At 49.6% G+C, this 23,258-nt stretch overlaps 8 protein-coding genes across 9 annotated transcripts; 4 read left to right on the top strand and 4 right to left on the bottom strand.

The window, feature by feature from the left end:
- Positions 1 to 2,119: 2,119 nt before the first annotated feature.
- On the top strand, positions 2,120 to 3,420 carry H257_16940 (hypothetical protein; the record flags this gene model as incomplete). Its single annotated transcript, XM_009845560.1, has 6 exons — positions 2,120 to 2,287; positions 2,344 to 2,550; positions 2,627 to 2,811; positions 2,860 to 2,924; positions 2,974 to 3,166; positions 3,222 to 3,420. The coding sequence occupies 6 exons, from the start codon at positions 2,120 to 2,122 to the stop codon at positions 3,418 to 3,420; spliced, it is 1,017 nt and encodes a 338-aa protein (XP_009843862.1).
- Positions 3,421 to 3,692: 272 nt separating this feature from the next.
- H257_16941 (hypothetical protein) lies at positions 3,693 to 5,408 on the top strand (the record flags this gene model as incomplete). The annotated part of the gene is made up of 6 exons (XM_009845561.1): positions 3,693 to 3,761; positions 3,795 to 4,006; positions 4,028 to 4,226; positions 4,277 to 4,643; positions 4,701 to 5,044; positions 5,145 to 5,408. 6 exons carry the CDS (start codon positions 3,693 to 3,695, stop codon positions 5,406 to 5,408), a joined length of 1,455 nt encoding a protein of 484 aa, XP_009843863.1.
- Positions 5,409 to 5,739: 331 nt separating this feature from the next.
- On the top strand, positions 5,740 to 6,293 carry H257_16942 (hypothetical protein; the record flags this gene model as incomplete). The annotated part of the gene is made up of 3 exons (XM_009845562.1): positions 5,740 to 5,972; positions 6,033 to 6,121; positions 6,247 to 6,293. 3 exons carry the CDS (start codon positions 5,740 to 5,742, stop codon positions 6,291 to 6,293), a joined length of 369 nt encoding a protein of 122 aa, XP_009843864.1.
- A 430-nt stretch (positions 6,294 to 6,723) lies between these two features.
- H257_16943 (hypothetical protein) lies at positions 6,724 to 7,969 on the bottom strand. Its single transcript, XM_009845563.1, has 3 exons — positions 7,864 to 7,969; positions 7,393 to 7,812; positions 6,724 to 7,348 (listed from the first exon to the last, which is right to left on the bottom strand). Exons 1-3 carry the CDS (start codon positions 7,960 to 7,962, stop codon positions 6,860 to 6,862), a joined length of 1,008 nt encoding a protein of 335 aa, XP_009843865.1. The 5' UTR covers positions 7,963 to 7,969; the 3' UTR covers positions 6,724 to 6,859.
- Positions 7,970 to 8,219: 250 nt separating this feature from the next.
- On the bottom strand, positions 8,220 to 8,688 carry H257_16944 (hypothetical protein). Its single transcript, XM_009845564.1, has 2 exons — positions 8,442 to 8,688; positions 8,220 to 8,382 (listed from the first exon to the last, which is right to left on the bottom strand). Exons 1-2 carry the CDS (start codon positions 8,655 to 8,657, stop codon positions 8,254 to 8,256), a joined length of 345 nt encoding a protein of 114 aa, XP_009843866.1. The 5' UTR covers positions 8,658 to 8,688; the 3' UTR covers positions 8,220 to 8,253.
- A 543-nt stretch (positions 8,689 to 9,231) lies between these two features.
- On the top strand, positions 9,232 to 9,923 carry H257_16945 (hypothetical protein; the record flags this gene model as incomplete). Its single annotated transcript, XM_009845565.1, has 2 exons — positions 9,232 to 9,238; positions 9,301 to 9,923. 2 exons carry the CDS (start codon positions 9,232 to 9,234, stop codon positions 9,921 to 9,923), a joined length of 630 nt encoding a protein of 209 aa, XP_009843867.1.
- Positions 9,557 to 10,308, bottom strand: H257_16946. Of its 2 annotated transcripts, XM_009845566.1 has the most exons (3): positions 10,185 to 10,308; positions 10,024 to 10,107; positions 9,557 to 9,931 (listed from the first exon to the last, which is right to left on the bottom strand). In XM_009845566.1, exons 1-2 carry the CDS (start codon positions 10,292 to 10,294, stop codon positions 10,038 to 10,040), a joined length of 180 nt encoding a protein of 59 aa, XP_009843868.1. In that variant the 5' UTR covers positions 10,295 to 10,308; the 3' UTR covers positions 9,557 to 9,931; positions 10,024 to 10,037. The 2 variants fall into 2 exon arrangements, with proteins under 2 accessions (XP_009843868.1, XP_009843869.1); XM_009845567.1 differs by having other exon boundaries at positions 9,557 to 10,107.
- Positions 10,309 to 12,517: 2,209 nt separating this feature from the next.
- Positions 12,518 to 22,000, bottom strand: H257_16947 (hypothetical protein). The gene is made up of 7 exons (XM_009845568.1): positions 21,589 to 22,000; positions 21,097 to 21,537; positions 20,911 to 21,038; positions 19,585 to 20,529; positions 18,100 to 19,261; positions 16,666 to 18,051; positions 12,518 to 15,804 (listed from the first exon to the last, which is right to left on the bottom strand). Exons 1-7 carry the CDS (start codon positions 21,985 to 21,987, stop codon positions 12,643 to 12,645), a joined length of 7,623 nt encoding a protein of 2,540 aa, XP_009843870.1. The 5' UTR covers positions 21,988 to 22,000; the 3' UTR covers positions 12,518 to 12,642.
- Positions 22,001 to 23,258: the final 1,258 nt, after the last annotated feature.

Here is a 23,258-nt window from a genome sequence, read left to right on the forward strand (position 1 = left end):
GAATTTAAATCGATTTGATTGGCTACTTCATTTGAGCTCAACATTATTAGCCAATTAAAACCTTCTAAATGAAATTCAACCAATCAGATCGATTGTGGATCGGTTTGGTCGGCGCGATTCTATTGCACCCCCTCGTATCAAATTTGTATCAAATCGACAATATAGGAAAAACTGATAAATTGGAGAAAAGCTGAATATTTGACTTGATGTCAGCCATGTTAATGCTCGTCGTATCAAATCGACAATACTTCGAAGTAAGTCTTAGGAATGGCTTTTGGAGAAAATAATGTAACGCAATTTATGATACACTGATCACTTTATGATATACGCAAAGCAGCCAATCAGGAGGCAGAAATCTGCGAATTACCCTAAATACGCACTTTCGAAGCATTTTAGGATACATAGATTAAGTTTAAATTGTGTATCATAAATTGATAATCGAAATAAGTGTAACCTTGCTTGGACAATGTAAATTTGACCGTGTTAATTGCCGCAAAACTTACAGTTAATACTTTCTAATGGAAGAAGCAGCCCTGTATTTCAGCTACAAACATCAAGTTTCAGAGGCGAAATTGGATTTGTATCGAGGAGATTCGAAGGCTATGGTGAGGCACCTCTCTTAAATGTATCAATAATTGATCATTCACGTTAAGGCCGAGTCTGGATGCCACAGAAAATTTTATGTCAAATTATATTCTGACAGAGAATTCCGTTTTCAAATGGGAGGTGAGAAAATATTTTCAAATATTTTGATGTGACCTCTGGATGCCATGATGGAAGCAGAACTATCGATAGAATACATGTAGGTAAACATTGGACAGTTGCAGTTCAAACTTTTTTCTGTCAGAAAACAGTAAAAATGTGTCACTTTATATATGTCAGATTTTGTAGCCAAACACACAAAAGCCGTCGTTTGAAAAAGTGTCATAATATTTCTGAAAAGTTGCAAAAAGAGGTGTTTTCTGACACTTTTTGTGGCAGCCTAGGGTGCGTTTGGTAATACTTCAAAAATAATATTGCATTTCTGGCAAAATGGGATAAACGAAAAATGCCATTTCCAAAATGGAGGTAAAAGGTCCATTTTGTAATCAACGAGTAAATCCCACTTGGAATTATTGGATTTGGGCTAAATCTCTTCAAGCAAGACATGTCTCAATGTTGAATTTGGCCTCAAAATGGCATTTTGGGCCAGAATATTGTAATATTTCAGGTTGCCAGACGGGCCCCAAACTCTTTTTATGATACCTCAACCGTCATGTACACAACTTCGAAACCCCAAAGTATAAGATACGACAAATTCGGCGGGGCGAGCATAACTCCAACGAGTTGCCACCATCGTTTAGGCCAACGAGGGGTTGTGCTATACTGTAACCACACCTGTGGTGTTGTCGTCAGGAAGTTTCTAACGTTAAAGTAGTATATACTTGTGTTTCGCCAGTCCGTACTTTACAGAGTACCCGATGATACAGGTTATTTATTGTAACCTCTATAATCTTTTTGCATATAAAATGATATAGGTTATGAATTGCGTGGGGCAAAAATGACATGTAGTCAGACAATTCAAGCGAAGTTTTTCACAAGGTATTGGTTTTCACAGCATTTGATTCATTCAATATGATTCACATGTGGAATTCTGGCAGCACATACAAAACAGCATACTAATTGAGTTTATATTGACTGAAATATGCAAAAAAGACTGTTTGTTGATGTCGTCGACTGTTAGACTGTTAGCTGTTGTAAGATGGGACAGCTAGTGAATACAGTACTACTGTAGTAAGCTTACTCCGGAGTAATACACTGCCATCAAGTACTAGGGAGTATAACCGTGTCACTGGAGGTACTTTTGCTCATTGGACGATTGCCGATTAAACATGGTTACAGTAGACAAGGCAAGTTGACAAAGCTGAGCTTTCAACGACGACGCTGTCAAGGTCCTTCGCCCCGACATCATTGTGGCTGTCGTGTTATTGCATTTTAGTGAAAGTTATGAGATCAAGTTTGCGGGCAATATCTCATATTCGAGTGGTTACAATGAACTGTCAAGTCACCGAAAATCAACAGTAGTCTCGTGAAACCCCCTGCTATTCTTGGATGTCAATGTCCACATTGAAGAGCTATAATGGCAGTGCCGTCTACACACGATGCAGTCCGCAGAACGTGCATGAACGCTGCGTGGGTCAAGGCCCAAGCAGCAACAAGTAAAGTCGACCCGAGCGCTCGAGACCCAGCGACCAATCGCAAAGTGCATCCGTGGCTCCGCCCGTCCTTGCGTTCTGCCCGGTTCAAGGTGAATGATACCTGAGTTTTCAATACCCATAGCTTTCTGACTGGCTTGGGTTGTAGGTGCAGGACCTGCGAATGACGCCAAATGTTTACACTGCCACTTGCGGCTTCCAAGAAACTGTGTACGGCATGGGGGCCACCGTGGACGCCTCTACTGGAAGCATTGTCAACCAGGGCACCGTCCAAGGCACATTTGTAGCCGAGTGGGGCGGGTGGCCCACGCACGAAGTGACGTCGTATGTGAACGCGATTCTGCTGCAAGAAGTGGTAACACAATCCATTGCAAGACTACTGTTTTTCCCCCTTTAAAGAGTCGACATTTATGAATTTGACACAATCCTAGCTCGGGTACGACGTGTCGTTCGTGTACAGTTCGGGGACGTACTCGACTGAGCGCATGTCGACGATGGGGCGAGGGGTGTGCACGCCGACGCATTTGAACCCCGAAGTATGGACCACGTCGCAGATGACCACGCTAAAGCAACACGCGAACGAGTCAACTATGTCCAACATTGGGTACTGGGGAAGGTACTTAATCCTTTTTGAGGCTATCGCAATTGAGTAGTACTTGACCAGGAGCGGGCATTACACCCTTCGAGCGAACGTCCAAGATGCCCTTCTTGGCCCACTCAGTGTATCGGGTAGGTCATCCCTTGGTTTCGATATATTCGTGACACGAATCATCTGCAGGCAACTTGACTCGCCCCATCTCGGCCGACTTTTGGCGAGAGTTTACACTGACCAACGAATTGATCGAGTTCTTCTCCGTGCACCAGCACAATCGGTCGCGCATTTGCCAAGTCAAAATACTGCGCCGACGGCGTGGGGGGTTGCTTGGACGGATGCTCGAAATCGCACGCGTGTACGCTGAACGAAGCCCAAGGTGTTCTATGCACAAACCCGCTCCCTGGGCAACGTTATTTAACATGATTTTATAGGCAAGCCGTGTATGTTAGTGCTCAATATGCGGTGGGCGTACGACCCTGGTTACCTCCAAGCGATCATGTCCAACAACAACGTGCCAGCGTACTTTTGCTTTGCGGGGGACTCGGGCCTCCAAGCGTACGTGGTCGAAACCATGCAAAATCAAGGCGCCATCACGTTCTACCACTACGAACCCGATATGTTTCACATTGACAACGCCGGCAAGTTTGCTCGTATTCTGTGGCCATTGCCGGATCCTGCCGTTGTGGTCACTGCCACAGGCACATTTGGCGAACTGGGGTACGCCCCCCCTTGTATGGATTCGTCATTTCGAAGATATACAGGTACGGAAAGAACACGACCAACCCCGTCAGCGTCGACTACCCCCAGGAAAACCTGATGAAGATTTACTCCAACATCTTACGCAATGACGACTTCATTACGTCAACAAACTAGTGCTCACCCAGCTGGATGTGACGACTATGATGGCCGATATGACCAAGTTCCAGGCCAGTTCGACCGAGCCAGCCAACTTTGCCGCCGCGTGCCAATGGGTTCGCTCCAACTACGACACGTGGACGTCGTAGGTGGACAACCTGCCGCTTTGCGACATCCGCCACCACGTCACATATACCATCAACGGATGCAACGACACCATTCGCCACGTGTCTTTTCAGTGGACGCGGCCAGACCCGACAAACGTCTCGCTGCCGTTTGTGTGCGACGGAGGGCTGATTGAGCTCCCGCTAGAGTTCCACACCAGTCGGTCCTGTGATTGGCTCAACGGGCACGAAATCGAGTAGACGGGATGGATCACCAGCTACCGCCAGCCAGCGTGTGACGGCTCGTTCTACAGCTACACCATTTCTGCGTGCTCTTCGGCGTCCACAAGGCAAGTGACGTTTGCGTGGCTGCTGCCTGATGCTTCCAATCTCGGCATTTCCAGCGAGTGTTCAGGGGGAGCCCCCCTCCCGAGCAATGCCGTCATCGACTGCGACTTTGTCCCGTTCAGTTCCTCGGTAAGTCTACTGGTCTAAATATCGTGAGAGCGACGCCGTACGTGTTGTAGGCGTATGTGGGTATTGCAGTGTTTACCGCGGTCGTGTTGGCGGTGTTGGCGATCTTGACCGCTCTGGTCTTGTGGTTTCGAGAACGCCCCATCATCAAGCGATCCCAGTGGCCACTTCTGGTGCTCATGCTGGTAGGGGGCTTCTTTCTCTGTGCTACGGCGCTCTTAGGGGGAGGGGCCCCCACCCCCTGGCTGTGTACTGGCCGCCCCATCACCGCCTCCCTCGGGTACACGATGGTATTTGGCTCCCTTCTCGCAAAGTCCCTCCGCGTGTACCTTGTCTTCCACCAAAAAGCCATGAAACGCGTGGTGATCACCGTGTGGCGGGCGCTGCAATGGTTTCTCGTTGTATTGGGCATTGACAGTTGTATGTAAAACAACATTTCATTTCTCCACAGCATTCAACATGATGGACTTATTGTAGGCATTTTGGCGGCGTGGATGGTGGTGGACTTTCCGCACCCGGTCACAGTCACCGGTCCGTCGACAGACTTTCACGGGGACGTCGACACCCAGCAGTGCTCGTCGAGCCAGTTCATTTTTCCGGCCTTGTCCATGTTTTGGAAGGGACTTGTGACGTGTGGAGGGGTATATGTGGCCTTCCAGATCCGCCAGGCAGACAGCGACTTCCAAGAATCCGCGTGGATGTTTGCCTCGTCCTGCATCGTCGTCGTCGGGGGCTGCGTCCTCCTAATCGTCTCGTACGCCGCTACCATGCCGGCTACGTCCGTGTTTTTGTTTCAAGCGGTGCTGATTCTGTTGTGCACGGTATATGAAATCTATTCCCCAAGGCTGTTGTCATGGGGGGGTCCTATGATGGAAACTGCATATTGACTCTTCGCTCTGCTGGATGTAAATGTATGTGTAGGTAGCCGTGATGACGCTGATGCTGGTCCCCAAGTTGCTCAAGTTGTACGCGGTCACGCCCATCGAAGTGTTTGCGTCGCGAAAGTCCACGGCGTCGTTGGTGCACTTGATGTCGTCTAAAAAGCAGCTCAAACTCAATTCCCAACGCCAGTCCAGTGGGTCGCTCCAGGCGCCGACGTCTGCGGTTAGGGTCCAGTCGTCCGGAGCGTCCCAGGACTTAAGGCGAGACGCCACGTCCGTCGCATCGGTTGCATCGTCGTTGTGATAACGGATATATACAGTATTTATATCATCAAGTACCACTATATATACCCCTTTAAGCAAACAATGCGATTGGGGTGATGTCTGGACGTCAGTATAAGCTAACGGAACAAGATCTCTCATTCACTGATCAGCGCAACTGCCCGTTTCACATACTCCGGTAGACATACATAAAGGCCAATAGTTGTCTCATAAACGTGGAACCAATTATTGGATGAAACCGGAAAACTGTAACCGTTTCCGAAACCGATCATGCAAAAAGCAATCAACAGGACCAATTCCGTCAGAATTACAGTAAAAATGGCGTCCAACGTTGGCGGTGCAAGCAGCGCCACATGGGGGCGACACCGTTCAAGGCGGTGTCCCCAGCACAAGCAGCTGACGAGATGACTGCGCTTGGCTCTGCGTATGCAGTGTATGGTCCGAGCATCGTGTCGAATGCAATCGGCGGGGACGTGCTGGCATCGTTGGAATTCGAGCAACTGCCCATGCTCTTCAGCACTGTTGGCGTAACCAACACCATCCACCAGGCCAAGCTCACGTCCCTGCTCAAACTCCACCGCCCTTCGTTGCTTCAGAGAACTTTAAGCCAAGCCAAATAGCTGGACGTGGCGTTGAATATGCGCAGTAAAACCCAACGCTTTGACGTGTTTTTGAGCCATGACTGGGGCGTGGACGGCGCCACTCACGCCAAGGTTGGACTTGTCAACACGTTAGGTACTGGTTTTGAACCTATCGAAGAACGAAGCCTGTGTGGACGCATTCCTAACCCACGGCCTGCTTGATCACATGTGGACCTCACATTCCCACGAGGTTGAGCTCACGCTCCATTGTCTGTGCAGACATGTCCACGGCTGTGTTGCTGTATCGCAGACGTCCGTCCCACTGACCCCCTTGGCTCCTCTACACTGGAAAGAAAAGTCTCGCTGTGGCTAGCCAGCTCGTTGCTGCCGACTTTTCAGGGTGTTTCTGTGAAATAATGTCGTGGAGATGGCTCTTGCTAGCCTGGTCAACGTCTCGGCCAAGGACGACCGGTGGCGGCGGGCGATTGAGCCCCATGTTGATTTGGTCATCCTTCCGCTCTTAATCAACCCATGGCACTCAAGCTCGTGGCCGAGACGTTGACCAGGCTACCAAGACGTGATCTAGTGAGATGAAGACTGGTCGGGGGCATCCAAGTGGACGTCCACGATGCAGAGTCGACATGTGTGTGGAAGGGTATCGTAGCTACACTAGATCGACTAGCATAAGACTAAGCCACAATATGCACGTCGTGAGGGTTGGGCAGATGATTCCCTAGGTACACACTGGACAAAAGAGGGGGAAAAGAGTTTTATTAAGTCTAGTTTTAAGACCATCGGTTTGATATTCAGCCCCCGTTAGCATTTTGACAGGCACATTCCTACACTACTCGTAATAAGCTGCAGAGGTTCTTATAACGAGAGCGTGGACACGTTAAAACGGAGGTTTGGAAGAAAAGGTCATGGGAATGTTGGTCGTGGGGTGGACGAGCTCCAGGGTCGTGGCGTGCAGACACAGCCGCGACGACGTACACTCTTGACTGGCATACAGCGAATCGCCGACGATGGCGTGACCAACACTCTGCATGTGCACCCGCAGCTGGTGCGTTCGGCCTGTGACGGGGGTCAGGTGGACCCTCGAGTGTCCCTTGTCCAAGTGTCGCAGCAGCAACGTGCACAGGGTCTCACTGGGTTTCCCACGTCGTTCGTCCACAACTTGCTTGACTCTGTGCGTCGGGTCGGCGGCCAAAGATGCACTTATGACGCAACTATCGCAGGACAAGAGGCCTTCCACCACCGCCGTGTACGTTTTGCCGATGGTTTTGGCTCGGAATTGCGCATTCAGACTCTGCGCCGCCGACAATGTGCGCGCCACCACCATCACCCCCGACGTCTCCATGTCCAGACGATGCACCATGCGAACCTACACATGTCCAACTTAGTATCATCTTCAACAGATGGACGTACGTTGGGGTACTTGGACCGAAGGATGCGATGGAGCGATGTGGGGCGGTCGCGGCCGTCGACGCTGGGGAGGTCGTGGGGCTTGACGACGACGATGATCGCGTCGTCTTGGTGGAGAACCTCCAGAGGAAGTGTCACATCCAGCACCTCTGCGGGAGGAGGAGCTGGACGCGTATACAGCACAAGGCGGGACGAGTCCTCTGCGCTATCGACGTGGACGATGGCGTCATTTTGGTGGACGAGGTAGCTAAGCAGCAGCGTAGTCGTCGCATGAAGGTCCGACAGATGATCTAAGCGTTTCGAGTGGTACAGTCGGAGGGGGATGTCGCTCGAGTACGCGGTTGTGCCGAGTAATGCCGTCGATGGAACATGTTCGTGGAGCCGCCGGACGCGAAACGTCAACGTGGTCAAGTCCACAGAGTTCTACACGTCCATCCTCGTCAGAACAAGGAGGCATCCCTGGAGGTTGAATACCTCTGCGGCAATGGCGTCCACGGCACTCTGCAGCGCATGCCGCACGACGGCTTCGGCGTGTTCGTCGCAACTGCTTGCTCGATGCCGTTTCCTCGCCATATCGAGCCCAATGTCTTTGATTGGCTTAAAAAGAAATATTTAGACCAATCAGAGCTCATATATTCTCTTATTGGAACAACGTTAAACCCCGAAACCCCGGAAATGACATCTACTGCAGAGTTCCATGGAGGAATATGCCGACGCTGCTTTGAATCACGCATGTACATAGCTCCCTTGAAGAGAGAAATACTCCCGTGCATGCAGCAGTAGGTAGAAACCACCTTGTTGCGCAACGACATCCCCATGCACAAGACTCGTTGAATGATACATTGTGCATATATTGATGGTATCTTAACCATTCCCGGCCGCCGACACGCGAGGCACGTCGTGATGTTCCGACAGATTCCCAAGGTACTGGCTGTACTCGTCTACGCGCTCGCGGTATGTCTTGGACGCTTGCTTCTTGATGTCCTCTTCTTCCTACTCCACGAATGAGAGATCACCATCCTTTTTTCGATACGTTGGTTGCAAGGACGTACCCGCTTGGCTTTGAACTTTTGATGCTTCTTTTGCGCAGGGGTCATGGCAGCGATGGGCACGAGCACCTCGGTCTCCTGCTTCTTCACTACATCGCTCTTCTCCTCGGTCTCTTCCGCATGCTCCCGCTTTCGTTTCTTCTTGGACTTCTTCGAGAGTGGCAAGCCCTTCAAAGACAGCTTCCCGCCCATCACGTTCCCATACTTCTCGCGCTCCATCAACGTTGAATATTTCGAAGGTCTTGAAAGCGTTACAAGTATAATATGTCCAAGGAATATTAAATATCACAGTTTTCAATACTATAAAGTTAAGCTTACAAATATATTACTACATAGTAATACCATTATCGCTAAAAATAGGAGAAATAAAATCACCCTTATTATTACACGTACTGTATGTACTACAGTATACTTCGAATTATTCTGCACCTCCTGCTAATTGCGAAAACAGCGATAATACACTTGCTGCACCTACCCCTTGAAATATCAATACTAACGAGTAATTGGGCAAAGAAATTATACTAATATGAGTGGGAACAATATGTCGCAAAAGCGAACACAATGAAAACATTGTGCCACCTCGTTAGAGCTCCTTACGAGCCTGTTTGCGTCGGCAAGACTCCTCGACCAAGGTCTCAAGGCTGGGGCACCCTTTTCAGGTACGACAAGAAGTGTATCATTTATTGGAGTTTTTTCAGAAACTGTCGTCCAACTAACTCAAAACGTAACTTTGCAATTTACCTCGCTTTGACCTGATGGCCAACATTCTTGCTTCCTCACTGCGTTTGCCGCCATGGCCAGTGTGACCGTGAACCAAACCGACGACCGCCAGCTCCAAACAGCGTCATATTTTTGCTGGAAGGCAACGCGGACGTTGGCCGTGTGCCGGAATCTTGCGCCGCTGGACAAAAGCGCCTGGGTCTGCTGTGCTACGACAAGTGTCCAGTGGGCACGACCCGCGAAGGCCTCGACTGCCACTCGATCTGTCCCGCTGGGCTCGCCGACCAAGGACTGTTTTGCCGCAACAGTGAATACGGCCGGGGGGTTGGGTACCCATGGAAGTTTGGCGACTCGCTCAACGACAGCGGCATGTACCAACGCTGCCAAATGGACCACGACAGGACAAGTGCGAAAAATGGGAGTTGGTTGTGTGCCCCAAGTGCTTACCGGGCTACACTTGGGTTGGTTGATGTATCTGTCGACCTAACTCCCAAATGCGGGTCCCTTGGCGGGGGCGGCGGGTTGGTCTTGTCATGTGCCAAGAAAATCACGGTTATGGCACCTACGCTGGGCACGTGCGCTACCAACGAAGACCACGATGCAGGCTTGTGCTACTCCAAGTGCAACCCCAACTACACGGGTGTCGGCGCAGTGTGCTGGGGTCGCCCTCCTGCCTTGTGGATGCTCCCCACTTGCGACAAAGTTGCAGCCTTCATATCCAACAAGCAATGGGTAGCTAGCTTCCTTGAGTTCCGTCGCAGATGATCCCGTGCCTATGCACTACGTTTTGGATATCAAACCTCTAGCATAAAGCACCTAATGTAGTATGTGGAAGAGATATGATCCATGGTATAGTATGTGTTACCTTGTTACCAAGCTCTACATTGAGTGCAGGTCGGCGCAGACGCTGCTCTGTTGAATGCGCCGGCTTGCACAACCACCTAGCTCGCTACCATGTTCGACCTTAGATTTCGATGACATATCCAAAAGTGATCCTATCCTATGGATACCAGTAACGTTACGTACTTCAAAGTCGTAAATATGAGCCTGTGTTGGGGCTGGTGGTCGTCGATTTGGTTCACTGTCGCACTGGCCATGGCGGCAAACACCGTGAGGAACGCAAGAATGTTGGCCATCAGGTCGAGGCGAGGTAAATTACAAAGTTACGTTTTGAGTTAGTTGGACGACAGTTTCTACCCGTGAAACTTCAATAAACGTCACAATGCTTGTCTTGTTCCCACGTCTTGTTCCCTCCTGAAACAGTACCACAGTCCTTTTCTCAGAAAATCGCGAACACGGATCTAAACTACACTTCTCATTAGCTTTTTAAGCTCGCGTTTGTAAGGGTCAAAAAGTGTCATTTGTTTTGAACTATGGTGAAATTTCAAATGACGTCGTTTGCTCGACAAATGGCCCAGATTGCCATATTTACACTTTTCAAATGCCCTTGGACATTTTGGATCAGAAATCGCCGAATTTAATGATGTGTTTTCAGAAATGACGACCAAAGAGTCAAGGTTGTCATGTATGAATGAAAAGCGTTAGTAGACAATATTTCAACAAACGGCGACGAGGTTGTGGAAGTGACGCAGTCATGGTGTTATTTCCAATACAAATGTCAAGTCATTTGGTCGTGTAGGAGGAACGGCACTCCCACTTATATCCTATACTTAAACCAAGTAGAAATGTCCACTGAGCTGCCATGTGTTTGTTTCGAAACGCTTCTTTCAGGTATGAGTACTGCTTACATACATGTAACCAGATATATTTCATCCAGAGAAGTCAGAAAACTCAGTTTTCAACAGGAAAACACAATACCTAACAATGTAAGACGCAACTATTATTCTATTCGGTAACATATTGTTGTTGTGACATGTGATCGAAGGAATACGAAATTCTCTATCATCATAATACCTCACCTATTGCAATTCACTAACCAGCCATATTATGTCCCGTGTAGTCAGATAACACTACTTTCAAAGGCAATGACACAACTATTCCATTGGTTATATACTACGTAGTACTGTACTGGTGTATAATTATCCTCCCAATACAATTCTCGAATGATGCCATGCCATTTGAGAATTGTATTGGAGGATGCAAGGTACAGAGAACCGAGTAGGAACTCGCGCACAGTGGTATCGACACTATTTTTTTTCCATGGAGCATTCATAAATTCCGACGTCAACCAATAGTATTTTTTTCATATTTTATATTATAACCAATAATATGCTTATAAAAAGTTTGTAAATTGTATGATTGGATATAATAAAATTAATCAGATTGATCTGATTGCAAAATTATAATTCGTACTCGGAATCACCACTAGCGCATTCGCATACAATTCCCCATATATTTCAAATACCACTGTGCGCGAGTTCCTACTCGGTTCTCTGTACGTTCATGTCATCTCGGTGTTCACGTCCATGCTCTGCTCTATATTTATGTCCATGCATGTTCTTCTCGGTGTTAGGATAAAATAGCAATCTGAGTGGGTCCAAAGTGACGGACTGACGAAATACACTGCAACACACACTGGGAGGCTTTGCACACCGTGCCTACCCCGACAATAAGTTGCTCCCAGCGGTTTCCTTAGCGCTCACTACTCAAGCAGCGCACTGTAGTTTTTTACTGCGTACTTCCTCTGTTCCAGGTTACTGCCGACATTTACTTTGAATTGACACAGACAATCGAGCCCTCACTCAATTTGGTGAATGATACAGTGTTTGAAAGGGAATTGCATGGATTTTCGCAAAAGATTGGTTTAAAATCAGCGCTGAAAGCTATTGTAAGCCAGTGAAATATCATAAATATTGGATATTGAGAGAAATCGAAGAATTACAGCCAATGAAATGCAAATGTGGCCAGTAATTGCGTAGTGAACTTCCTGTGAAACGATAAGTGAATTTTTTCCTTTGACCTACATGCCGAAAAATCCTGTTCAGGTAGATAGTGTTTCCATTATATAATGGGATGTTTGTGTCGTACTGCGTATAACGTGAATCTACGTCCATGGTATCCTTGGTGGGATATTCAACCATAACTATCAGCATGCTGTTAGTCCGGGAATTGAAATCAAATGGCAAAGATCTATCTGGCATTGATGTCGTTTGATTAGGCAAGAATACGGCCAGCGTAAACTTAAATGTGACAATTCCAATCCTACCAGTATTGATCATTCGATTCGAAGTTGGGTCGTCCAATCGAATCGCGGCAACTCAATCAACTAGCCAATGAAACAAAACTAAAGTCCTAAATTTCAACCAATGGTAGTTCCCCGATGTTTGGCCCAAATATTAATATTTTGTCCTTTTGAATAATCCCAGTTAAACATTTTATATGCAATATTTCTAGGATATGTACGATTGGTATTAACATGTGTACATTGTTCGTCGATTTCTCCACTAAAATAGCTACATGTCCAGTCCAAATTAAAAGGACAATAGAAGACAACTAGTGTAGTACTACATATCGTTATCTCCTGTTACGCGACTTCAATTTCCACCAAGTAGGCAATCTTCACCTGGGCTTGGTTGTACACGATAAACTCGTTGTGGGTCAAAGCTGGACGTTCGAGGTGAAATTTGAACCCGTTGGCCAGTGGCTCATTCGTCACCACGTCAAAGTACTTGTGGGCAGAGTACGAGTACTTGGTCGAGTTTTCAAACTCGAGCGTGACGTGGCAGCGCACGATGCGTTCCCGTCCATTCACGTAAAACTCCTTGGCTTCCACTTGCACCTCCAGCTTGGTGACCTTGGCCCAGCGCTCGCCAAATATATGCAGCGGCTGCAGCGGTACTTGGAGGCAATTTTCCCACTCGACTTTGGTCTGCCCGGTCAAGAGCGCCTTGTCCAGCAGGGCTAGGCCGGCTCGATCCAATCGGTTGGTTTGCAGCATCCACGGCCTCACGGTGGACTTGGAGAAATCGGGAATATTCCCAATCGCCCACGCCGACGGCAGGGAAATCTCCTCGCCGAGCTGCTGCAACTTGCCGAGGGGAACTCGACACGAACTGATGGGCGTCACGAGTGTATCGTGTGGGTTTGGCTGGTATTTCGCCATCGCAAACGTACTGTGGGTCCCGTCCGCCGCGACTTCGCGGTACTCTGGCTCGACCACCCGATGCGTAGTACCCAATGCCACGTCACATAAAAGCATATAGTGCACTTTGCGCTTATCCGGCAACGTATACGGGTCACTTCCACAGTAATTGAAGCTCTTTTCAGCCGAATCGGCAAAGTAAATACCCTTGCCAAACGCGTAGCCAGTTGTGGGGGCTTCAGGGGGGGCGATACACAAGCCCCGCGACAAGATACCCATAAGATTCGACTTCTTCGTTCCGTGCCATAGAAGCGTGTGGTGGCCAGGCACTGCTATATCTTGCATGCGCTCTGCTTCGCCCTTTCGCTGTACTTTGAGCACCCTTGTCACCTTGTGGGTACTTGGTTTACAGCTAAAGCCAGCTTCAAAGTAGGCGGAAATCACGTCTACGTCGGCTGACGAAGCCGGCGTCAAGTGCACTTGCATCGCATCATAGCAATAGTCTAGTGGGTGGCCAGCGTTGGCCTTGGCCCCGAGGATGATCTTGCTGGTGTGGGCCACGTCGAGCAAGTGCCGCACCCGTGTAATCTCCTTGTTAACGTCCTGGACAGTCAGAAACGAAGCCAGCGGAACGTCGTCGCAGCTGGCGTCGCTGCGAGGCACGAGCTCAAAGTATCGGCTCGACTTTTCTGCGATACCGTCGGTTGCCGCCCGCCACGAGTCTGCCAGTGCGCCAATCTGTGCCGGTTCCAGGGGCTGATCCGTTGAGTTCATCTTCTTCAACACACTTGCATTTTCTTCCAATATAGTTTTGATCTCGGACAGCCGATCGAGGGCCGTGGCCAGAACACTCGGCTCCAGTTCCACCAATGGCATGTCGCGCAGACTATGGTCATACCCTGTCGCAGCTTGTTCGAGACACTTCAAATCTGTGACAACGCCCAGGATTTGCTGCACCGCGTCGTCCAGGATGGACTTTGGATGGGTCAAACTAGTACTGGTGAACGACGCTGTGACAGACTCGTGGTACTCGTGGCGTTCTCTGCGACGAGGGTTGACCATGTACTTGCCTATCTTTTTGACAAACAAGTCGTGGCCAAACACGTTGCCCGTCTTGCTCTTGAAGATCTTTTTGAACTCGTCCTCGGCCGATGTCACACATTTGAACGGCGTGTGCTGGTACTTGCCTGACTCGCCCATGCGGCCCCAGTTGGTGAACAGAACAAACACATCCTGGACGACGTTGTGCACGATTTGCATCCGGTAAAACACATTCACGCCGTGCTGGCCAGCTTGAACGTCCACTTTGGACAGCAGCACCGAGAACTCTGTGACACCGTTCACGTGCACGATGGCGCCAGGGCCAGCCTGGCACAGCGGGCTCTTAACCAGCGGAATCGGCACAGTTTTCACCAGGCCGCGGGCTTGGCACTGGCTCAGATACACTGTCGCATCGTGGTCCACGGGCGGTATCGCAGCATACGTTTCGCAAGTATCGACGTCCCTGGCAACCACTTTGCTGTTGGTCAGCAGACCCAGCAAGATGCCAGAGTGCTGCAATTTGGCCAAGTCCACAGCCGACACTTTGCGCTTATCCAGAGCCTCGATACATACCTTGTGCTTTAGCAATAGCTCCACGATATGTACGTTCTCAAACGACCCGTTGGCTCTGGGCTGAACCGCCAAGTGCAAAGCCGTTTCTCCATATACATTGGCCACGTTGAGTGCTGCAGCCCGGTCTGCCGCTGAAATGTCCATCGTCCAAGTCTTTGGTTCACAAGGCAAAGTCGTCGTCTGCGATACAGTTTTTCTTTCCGCATACGGAACAAGGCCCAGACAAATGCGCAGGTCGTCCAAGTGGTTTTGCACGACGGCGTGCATGAGAACCGTGTTGCCTTGGTCGTCTGTCTCGACCACGTTGGCGCCGTGGTGCAGCAGCATGGCGAGCGCGTGTTCTCGTAGAAACACTGACGAAATGTGCACGGCTCGGATCAACGGTGTCACACATTTAACAATATCGTTCGTCTGGGGGGAGCACACAAAGGACGCCGTCGTGGGGAACCGACCATTGGGCGACACTTTGCACTCTTGGAGCAAGAACTCGACCAGATCCAAGAGCACGACCTGGGACGTCTGCGACATCGTTCTGTGATCCACGAACCGATCCAATACCAGGCTTAGAACCGTGTGGCCGTGGGCATCCGGTTGGGCGACGTTGGCTTTGGAACGGCCGAGAAATACCAGCGACCGAAGCACCGCATCCGGATACTTCTCGGTCGAGTGTTTCAAGGCAAACACAAGGGGGGATTCGTTAAACTTGGTCAAAGTATGGACGAGGGACGGATCGAGATGGAGAAGGAACCGTAAGAGGTTCAAATCGCCGTGGATTGCCGCGAAATGCATGGCCGTCGCGCCCTCATTGGTCGTTGCTGACACACTCACGCCCGCGTCAATCAGTTGCCAAGCAACAGCGCGAACCACGCCTTGAAACTCGACAGATTGCTGCGCTAGCACGTGCAAAAGTGTTTCGCCCTTGTCGTTGGTTTGGGTTAGCGTTGACTTGTGTTTAGTATTATTGACCAGCCCGGCAATCAAATTTTGCGTCTACCAACATGCGTGGTTAATATATATCTCAAAGAACAAAAATAATATATCACTTAATATATATATTGTGGATTCATTCTAAACTGGAGCGACGACATCGAGAATATAGATGTACACTTGACTCGGCAGAAGAATTGAGCCAATCAGATTGCACGACGCCATGATCAACATGCAATTAAAATGTGTATGTGACTTTAAATTAGTGTGATTCGAATCCCCACGGGATATAATACCTTTTTTCCATACAACATATAATAAAAAAGCATACATAAAAGGTATTTAAATATTATACACAAAATAATACTACTCACTCGATAGATTTGCCGACCAAAAAGTCAAAAAAACAGATAGTTTTGGGGTATTGTCGATTTGATACAAATTTGGGGAGGGGGTGCAATCGAATCGCGCCGACCAAACCGATCCACAATCGATCTGATTGGTTGAATTCCATTGAGAAGGTTTTGATTGGCTAATAATTTTGAGCTCATCTGAGGTAGCCAATCAAATCAATTTAAATTCCAACGAGAAACCACGCCACCACACGAAATTTCACTCGAAAGCACAATAAATGGACCATATTGTCAACTCGATTCGAATCAGCAGAAGAATCGAATGTGTTAGGAGAATCGATTCACGAACCGCCGGAGCCAATCAAATCACGTAGTCATGTCGAATTTCTGCCAATCCAAACGTTTGACCCTTCCGCATTGGGCAAAACCATATATATATATATATATACATACTCATCGTTGTATAGAGTGTACAATATTAAATAGGAAATATCGATTCGAAAGCTATTTGGCGAAATGACTCTCAAGGCCAAATTTAGGTGAAATGCATAATAGAAGTGAAAAATCATACCAATGTAAACCCATGGCTTCGAAGCGAATCTTCGACTGCTTGGCGACGGCAGTACCCTGCATTGAGCAGCAGATGACACACGCCTTGCCATTGCTTTTGCACGGCTGAATAGTACAAGCTCACTTTGGCCTTGTTTTTGGTAAAACTCACTTGGATATTGGCGCGTTGCTGGATAAGAGTGGTCACCACCGCCTGGCGGCCGTACGCCATGGCCGTTGCCACCGCCGTATCCCCATATTGATCGGTCATTTCGAGCAGTTCAGGTGGGGCAATATGGAGGATACTCAGGGAGCTCACGACGGCGCCGGTGGCCGCGGCCACATGCAGACATGTCCGGCCGAGAATGTCTTGGCCAGTTACTTGAATCCCATTCACTAGGCATAAGTTCCTCACCGTTTCAATCGGATCCGTTGCCACCTCGGTCGGTACACTTGCCAATATTTCTTGGAAGTCGACGGCGGATTTGGCCGGATGGTCATATTGCCAGTCGAGGTTGACCTTTTGAAAGGCAAAGTGCAGCGGTGTAAACCCAAACGCATCCACGGCGTTCACGTCGGCGCCGTGCTTGACCAGCACGCTTTCAATATCAAATGTGGCTTCGGGGGTGAGCACGGCCGCGTTGACGGCAAAGTGCAGCGGCGTCCGGAGGTGCCGATCGCGGGCGTTTATAGCCGCGGGGGACAAGTGCACCAGTGCCCGGAGAAGGTGCACGTCCCGGTTACCACATGCATAATGCAGCGGCGTCCGTCCGCGGCTGTCGGCAAGCCCGATCGCCGGTGCCGCGCTCGCATGTAAGAGCAGCACCGAGATGGCCGAAATCCCAGCGTTTTGAACCACAGGGGGCTCTTCTTTTTCTTTTTCTTCTTTTTCTTGTACTTCTTCGCTGTCACCCGAGGTATCACTGGCTTGGCTTTCGTCATCCTCATCTTCTTCAATCTCGCTGGCTTTCTTGTTGTTAGTCGTTGGTGGCAAAGTTGCTACTGGGGTAGGTACTTTAGCACATAAAAAGTCCCAGCTGTCGTTAAGAGGGGCGTTGAACGAGTCGCCAAACGACACCTCGTTCGCGTGCAATTCGACTTTGGTGACAGAGAACCCTTGGAGAATGGCACTGCTAAGCGCAGATAATCCGTCGGCGTTGACTGCACACACGTCTGCGCCGCTGCTTAGCAACGCGTCGGTCATATCGGCGTCATTTCTCTCTACCGCTACATGCAGCGGTGTCTTGAGCCCCCGAAACCCTTCCGACACTTTGCCGCCAAACTGCAGCAAATTCGTGGCAATCTCGACATGGCCGTTCGCTACAGCTGCCAGCAACGGACTAGTCCAGTTACTACTGTCGTCGTGTGTATTCTTGACAACCAAGTTCGGATCGGCTTTCTTTCGCAACTAACCAACAACCATGTCACATATCACCATGTCACATATGTACTGTACCAGCGCATACACCCCTCGAGTGTGGCCGTTCTCACTTGCCAAGAACAGCGCCGTCTTGCCGGTAGCTGTCGACGGGGCGTTCACAGTCGCCACTGGCCACCCGTGAGATTCCACCACCACCTGCAGCACATCGTCGGCACCCCTCCACCGTCCATTGGCCGCCGACAGTGTACGAGACGCAGCCACATGCAGCAGCGATTCCGTCGTTTCTTTCACCACCATCGATTCCAGCTGGGTCGAGTGCTGCAAGTATAGCCGCAAGAGCCGACAATACCGATTGTCCTCTGCAGTATAATCCACATCTGCCTTGTGTAGGCGTTCGAAAGCCACGAGAGTTAGCAGCGGCGTGTGTCCGGCCTTGTTTACACTGGCCATCGCCGCCGCAATCTCACTCTTGGTGAGCCGAGTAAACAGCAAAGCCACCATCTCGACTGTAATCGCGCTTGAAATGGCCACGTAGTGCAACAGATTGCACCCGTCGACATCTTGTACGATGGGAACGTGCCTGCTACTTTTGTTTAACATCGCCGTCAGGTACGTCGGGTCGGGCTGGGCTACCGCTGTCATCCACAGGTTTTCCTTCTTGGGTCCCCCCCACGCCGCCAAGTCGGACATTGGCAAAAGCAACTCGAACAGCGGCTTGTGTTTCTTGGCCATGGCTAACGCTAATGGCTGCCGGACGTCATGCATGTCTTCATGGGTAATGTACGCCTTGTGTTGGATCAGCAACTTGGCCATTTCTACTAGGACCTCCCCCCCATCCACGTTGCTTTCCTTGTTCTCTTCGGGCAATCGCAGTAATACTTGCTGGAGGGGAAACGCAACCACTGGGGACGTGGTCGGGATGTTCGGATCCGCGCCTTTCGACAATAAGTACGCGATTTGGTCCACGGATTCTGCCAGTTTGCACTGTAGAAACAGCATCGTAGCGCCGTTCGAGTCGCGAAAGTCCACCGCGGGCTCGGTCGGGGGCGCCAGGTCCAGCAGAAACTGCGACACGTCGTACCGGCCTTTCAACGCAGCTACGGCCATGGGCGAGTACCCCCACGAGTTCTGGAACCACGTCGCAGATTCCACGGCCACCAACAGCTTGACGCACGACAGCCATCCATATCCAGCTGCATAGTGCATCACACTGTTCATGGACGTGTCCACGGCATTCCTACAAGAGGATATGGGGGAGTTTAAATGATGATAGATGATGGATGGTGGTAGAGATGCCTTTAAATGATAGATGAATTCAACGTAAACCAATTTGTGATAGATAATATCTGACAGATTCGAGACGCGTTTAAATGATAGATGAATTCAACGTAAACCACCAATCTGTGTACTATTTGATGGTCCACAGAATTCTCAGCGCCAACAAGATAGATGAAATGATAGAAGAAATGTCCAACAAGGTGGAGATGGGTTTAAATGATAGATGAATTCAATGTAACATAATGATAGATAATATGCGTTTAAATGATAGATGAAACGTACGGGTTAGCACCAGCGTTAAGGAGCGCGATGGCGACATCGACGTGGCCATTCATGACGGCAACCATGAGCGGAGTGCGACGAACTTTGTCAAGAACGTCCACGACGGTACCCTTGTTCTGGAGCAACGCGTTCACACAGTTCAAATGTCCACCTTCCGCCGCCAGCGCCAGCGCCGACTCTTTCATGGGCGTACTGGCGTTAGGGTTGGCGCCGTGGGCCAGCAGGACCTGCACCACTTGGTCGTGGCCGTGTTGGGCGGCCAAGTGCAGTGCACGAACACATACAATATCCGAATGTTCGAGCAGCACCTTGACATGTTGGAGTCGCCCCAACTTGGCAGCGATGGTCAGCGGTGTATCTTTGGCCTTTGTACGGAGATTAGCATCTGCGCCTGCTTTTAGCAGCACTTTCAAAGGGCCCGTTTCGGAGCTAGTTGCTGCGTAATGCAGCGCCGTCCAGTTGCCAGCGTCGGCTTCGGCCAACGCCGACTGGTCCACTTCTCCGACCAACGTAGCCAAGTGCGCTGGGTTGGGGTTGATCGCTGCAAAGTGCAGAGGTCGGATCGAGTGCATATTGGCTTTCTTGAGAACAGACACCTTCTTGAACGGATCCAAAGGCCCCATATCCGCCAGCACTTGGGCGTGCAGGGCGTTGTAGCCCCAGCCATTGCGAGCCACAAGAATACCCACGAGTTTGCACAGCAAAGTGCAGTTGCCACAGCGAGCCACGAGCGGAATGACCCGACTGGACGACTGGACCCAGGTATCCCCGGGGTAGAACAGCATGATCATTTCATATGTCGTGGTGGGATTTCCCCATAGAAACGTATCCACTGTCGAGTCCACGCCGTCCAAATTAAGCGGAGGCAGCGTACTCCCACTACCCTCGTCCTTTAACAACGCATTGTTGCCTTCTTTCCCCCCCCGACTCGCGTTCAAAGCTCGGCTAATATGGATGTTTATATATTATGAATTCATCGAACGTGGATATGGATAGAAATATCAAATATTAACAAAGTTAGAAACACGACACACGGAATGAATATACTACAGTAGTCTATAAAGATATAGAAGTGCAATGTGTACGTGGAATATTTATAAATATATATATATAGAAATGCAATGCGTATATATGATATATATATATAGAAATGCACTATATAGATGTATGTGGAATGTATAAATAGAAACACAAACTATATATGTCATATAAATAGGGAATACTACTATACATATCTCGATGCAATATATAGATGGAATATATATATCGAGATGCAATATATAGATGGAATATATATATATATATAGAACACAAACATGATATTACCGATTGTAGTCGCTAAAGGAACTGGTATGGTTGCCTGTATCCAACGATACCAACGCGCAAACAGGTTTCTTTGCAAATTTAGGCGGCGTTTGATCGGGTTTCGCCGCGGCTAAGAGCAATGTCAATGCCTACAACAATAAAAATATTATAACCAAGATATATACATGCGAGGGGTATATTTCTGACCTTGAGGTCCGCGCGTTCAATGGCGTAATGTACGGCTGTCTTGGGGATCCCTGCACTTCGAGTGACAAAGAACGAGTACACGTGCTTGTGCATCGATGGCTTCTTGAGCAAGTTCTCGAGCATCTTGTAGTCTTTGACCAGCACCATCCGGATAATCTCCTTGGAGCTGGATACCACGTCTGAGCATTTTGAACGGAACGCATGCTTCCCAGCCATGGATTCGTCTTGCAGATGGATGGACGTGGGCACTTGCACCTTCTTCTTAACTAACCCAGACAGTTTGTCCAATTTAACCGCGGACGTTCTAGACGGGGACTTTGCTCCATTTCCTCGCTTCGTCGTCGCTTCAGACGAGGTCGACGTCTTGCGCTTCTTGAGCGGTTGCAGCATCTCGTCCGGCACGTCTTCTCCCGCGTCCACGTTCGCCAAGATCGATTCAATCTATCGCATAAGGCATGAAAAGACAGACATGTATGGAACGGTGTCGCATACGCGGTCGAGGTGACGCTTGGGCAGTTTGAAATCGCCGGGGGAGGGCTCGTCCAGGTGAATCTCGCACATGATGGCTTGCACGGGAATCGCATCGTACGAACCCAGTCGGTACGACGTACTCTTGTCGGACACGACCTTGTCAAAGTACACCACGTTCACCTGGGCGGACTCGTCCTCGAGCATGTCCTCGATCGTGTCGTCGAGGAGCTGGGCGATCCAGAACCGCTCGCCGTCCTCGTCGCATCGCACCGCGACGATGCTCATGGCTTCGAACAACGTGTCCACGCCATCTTCATCGTACGCAAGCGTCTTGGCTGGAGGCGAGGGTGCCGGCGCTTTGGGCTTGGCGGCGGGAGTCTTGCGCTTGGTCTGCTTGGACGGTTTTGCTTTAGGCGGCATGGTAACTGCACAAATAATCCACAATGGGCACTGGTTGTTCGATTGTGGACTTCCGGATACATCTTATCCGAAATAAGAACTAACTCAACAAGATACAGAGCGATGGTCTTGATCCCAATGTCAAAGTGATGGTCTCTGATTCAAGTACTGTACTAACATTAGTAGTAAGTACCCGTACTTCGAAGTATGCCCTGACACGTGAAGTAGTACTACGTAGTAATACTAGTACTCAATACTCTATTAATATGTACTTCGAAGTACTGAAGTACTCAATATTAGTACTACACGTATTCTAGTACGTGGAATATACTACTGTACTACCGGTAGTACTCAGGGAAAGTACTCATACTGTACTCAATATTAGTACTAGTACTCACTAAGGCACATTTGCATGTCACAATATGGACTCTGAAGTTGCGTATAAAACCAAGCAGGGGCTGGTTTGTACTGTATTGGCATCCTATTATGGATTTCGATCGATACGATGCCTCTGAAACTTCCAGCCCACAGATTGCTGTCGTCGTGTCCACAGAGGCAGAGCCGTCAACAGCGTATGGCCACACAATCCGAAGGGTCGAGTCACCAATAGGGTCATCCAGAACGCTACATCTCGACTCAGCTCGGTTTTGAAGCATTTCCACACCAATCCCGGCACGACCAGCCCAAACAGCCCAAACAATACGGTCCCCTCGGTGCTGTCGAGGGCGGTCTTGGCGGCGACGTCGATGCCTCGCCCAAGAACGAGCATAAGCAGCACCGTGACCCAGTAGAAAACCTCACGGTGCAGGGATGTAATGATACTCAGTGTACGTTCGAGTGAGTATCATAATAGAAGCACGCTTAGCACCAGAATCGACCCACCGATTGGAAACCCAGCAACGGGGACCGCGGCCAACGGTGGCACTTAGCACGACGAACACGAGCCAATACATCCCTGGCGCGTACTGGCGGAGGCTCAGCTCGGACACCAGCACGCACACGAAGATAAATGAGAGCATCCCCAGCGTGGAAGGTCCGCCAAAGTCGCACGCGAGGCAGGGCGTCCCCCACACCCGAAGCAGACAGCGTTGCAGGCCAATATGCCGCTGTCACAAGGGGAACTTTGCTGTAGTGCACCGGATGCGACCACAAGGCGCCCGTGTCTTTGACTGGTGTGAAAGGGGGAACGCTGGTCCAAAAATAGCCACATAAACTAGCCATAACAAAGTTGGTGAAAGGAGCAGAGAGTAATGACATTGGTTGGGTCGAATCCGCATGTATTGCAGCTATAA

The sequence above is a fragment of the Aphanomyces astaci genome (assembly GCF_000520075.1).
Source record: "Aphanomyces astaci strain APO3 unplaced genomic scaffold supercont1.95, whole genome shotgun sequence".
Taxonomy (NCBI): domain Eukaryota; phylum Oomycota; class Saprolegniomycetes; order Saprolegniales; family Verrucalvaceae; genus Aphanomyces; species Aphanomyces astaci.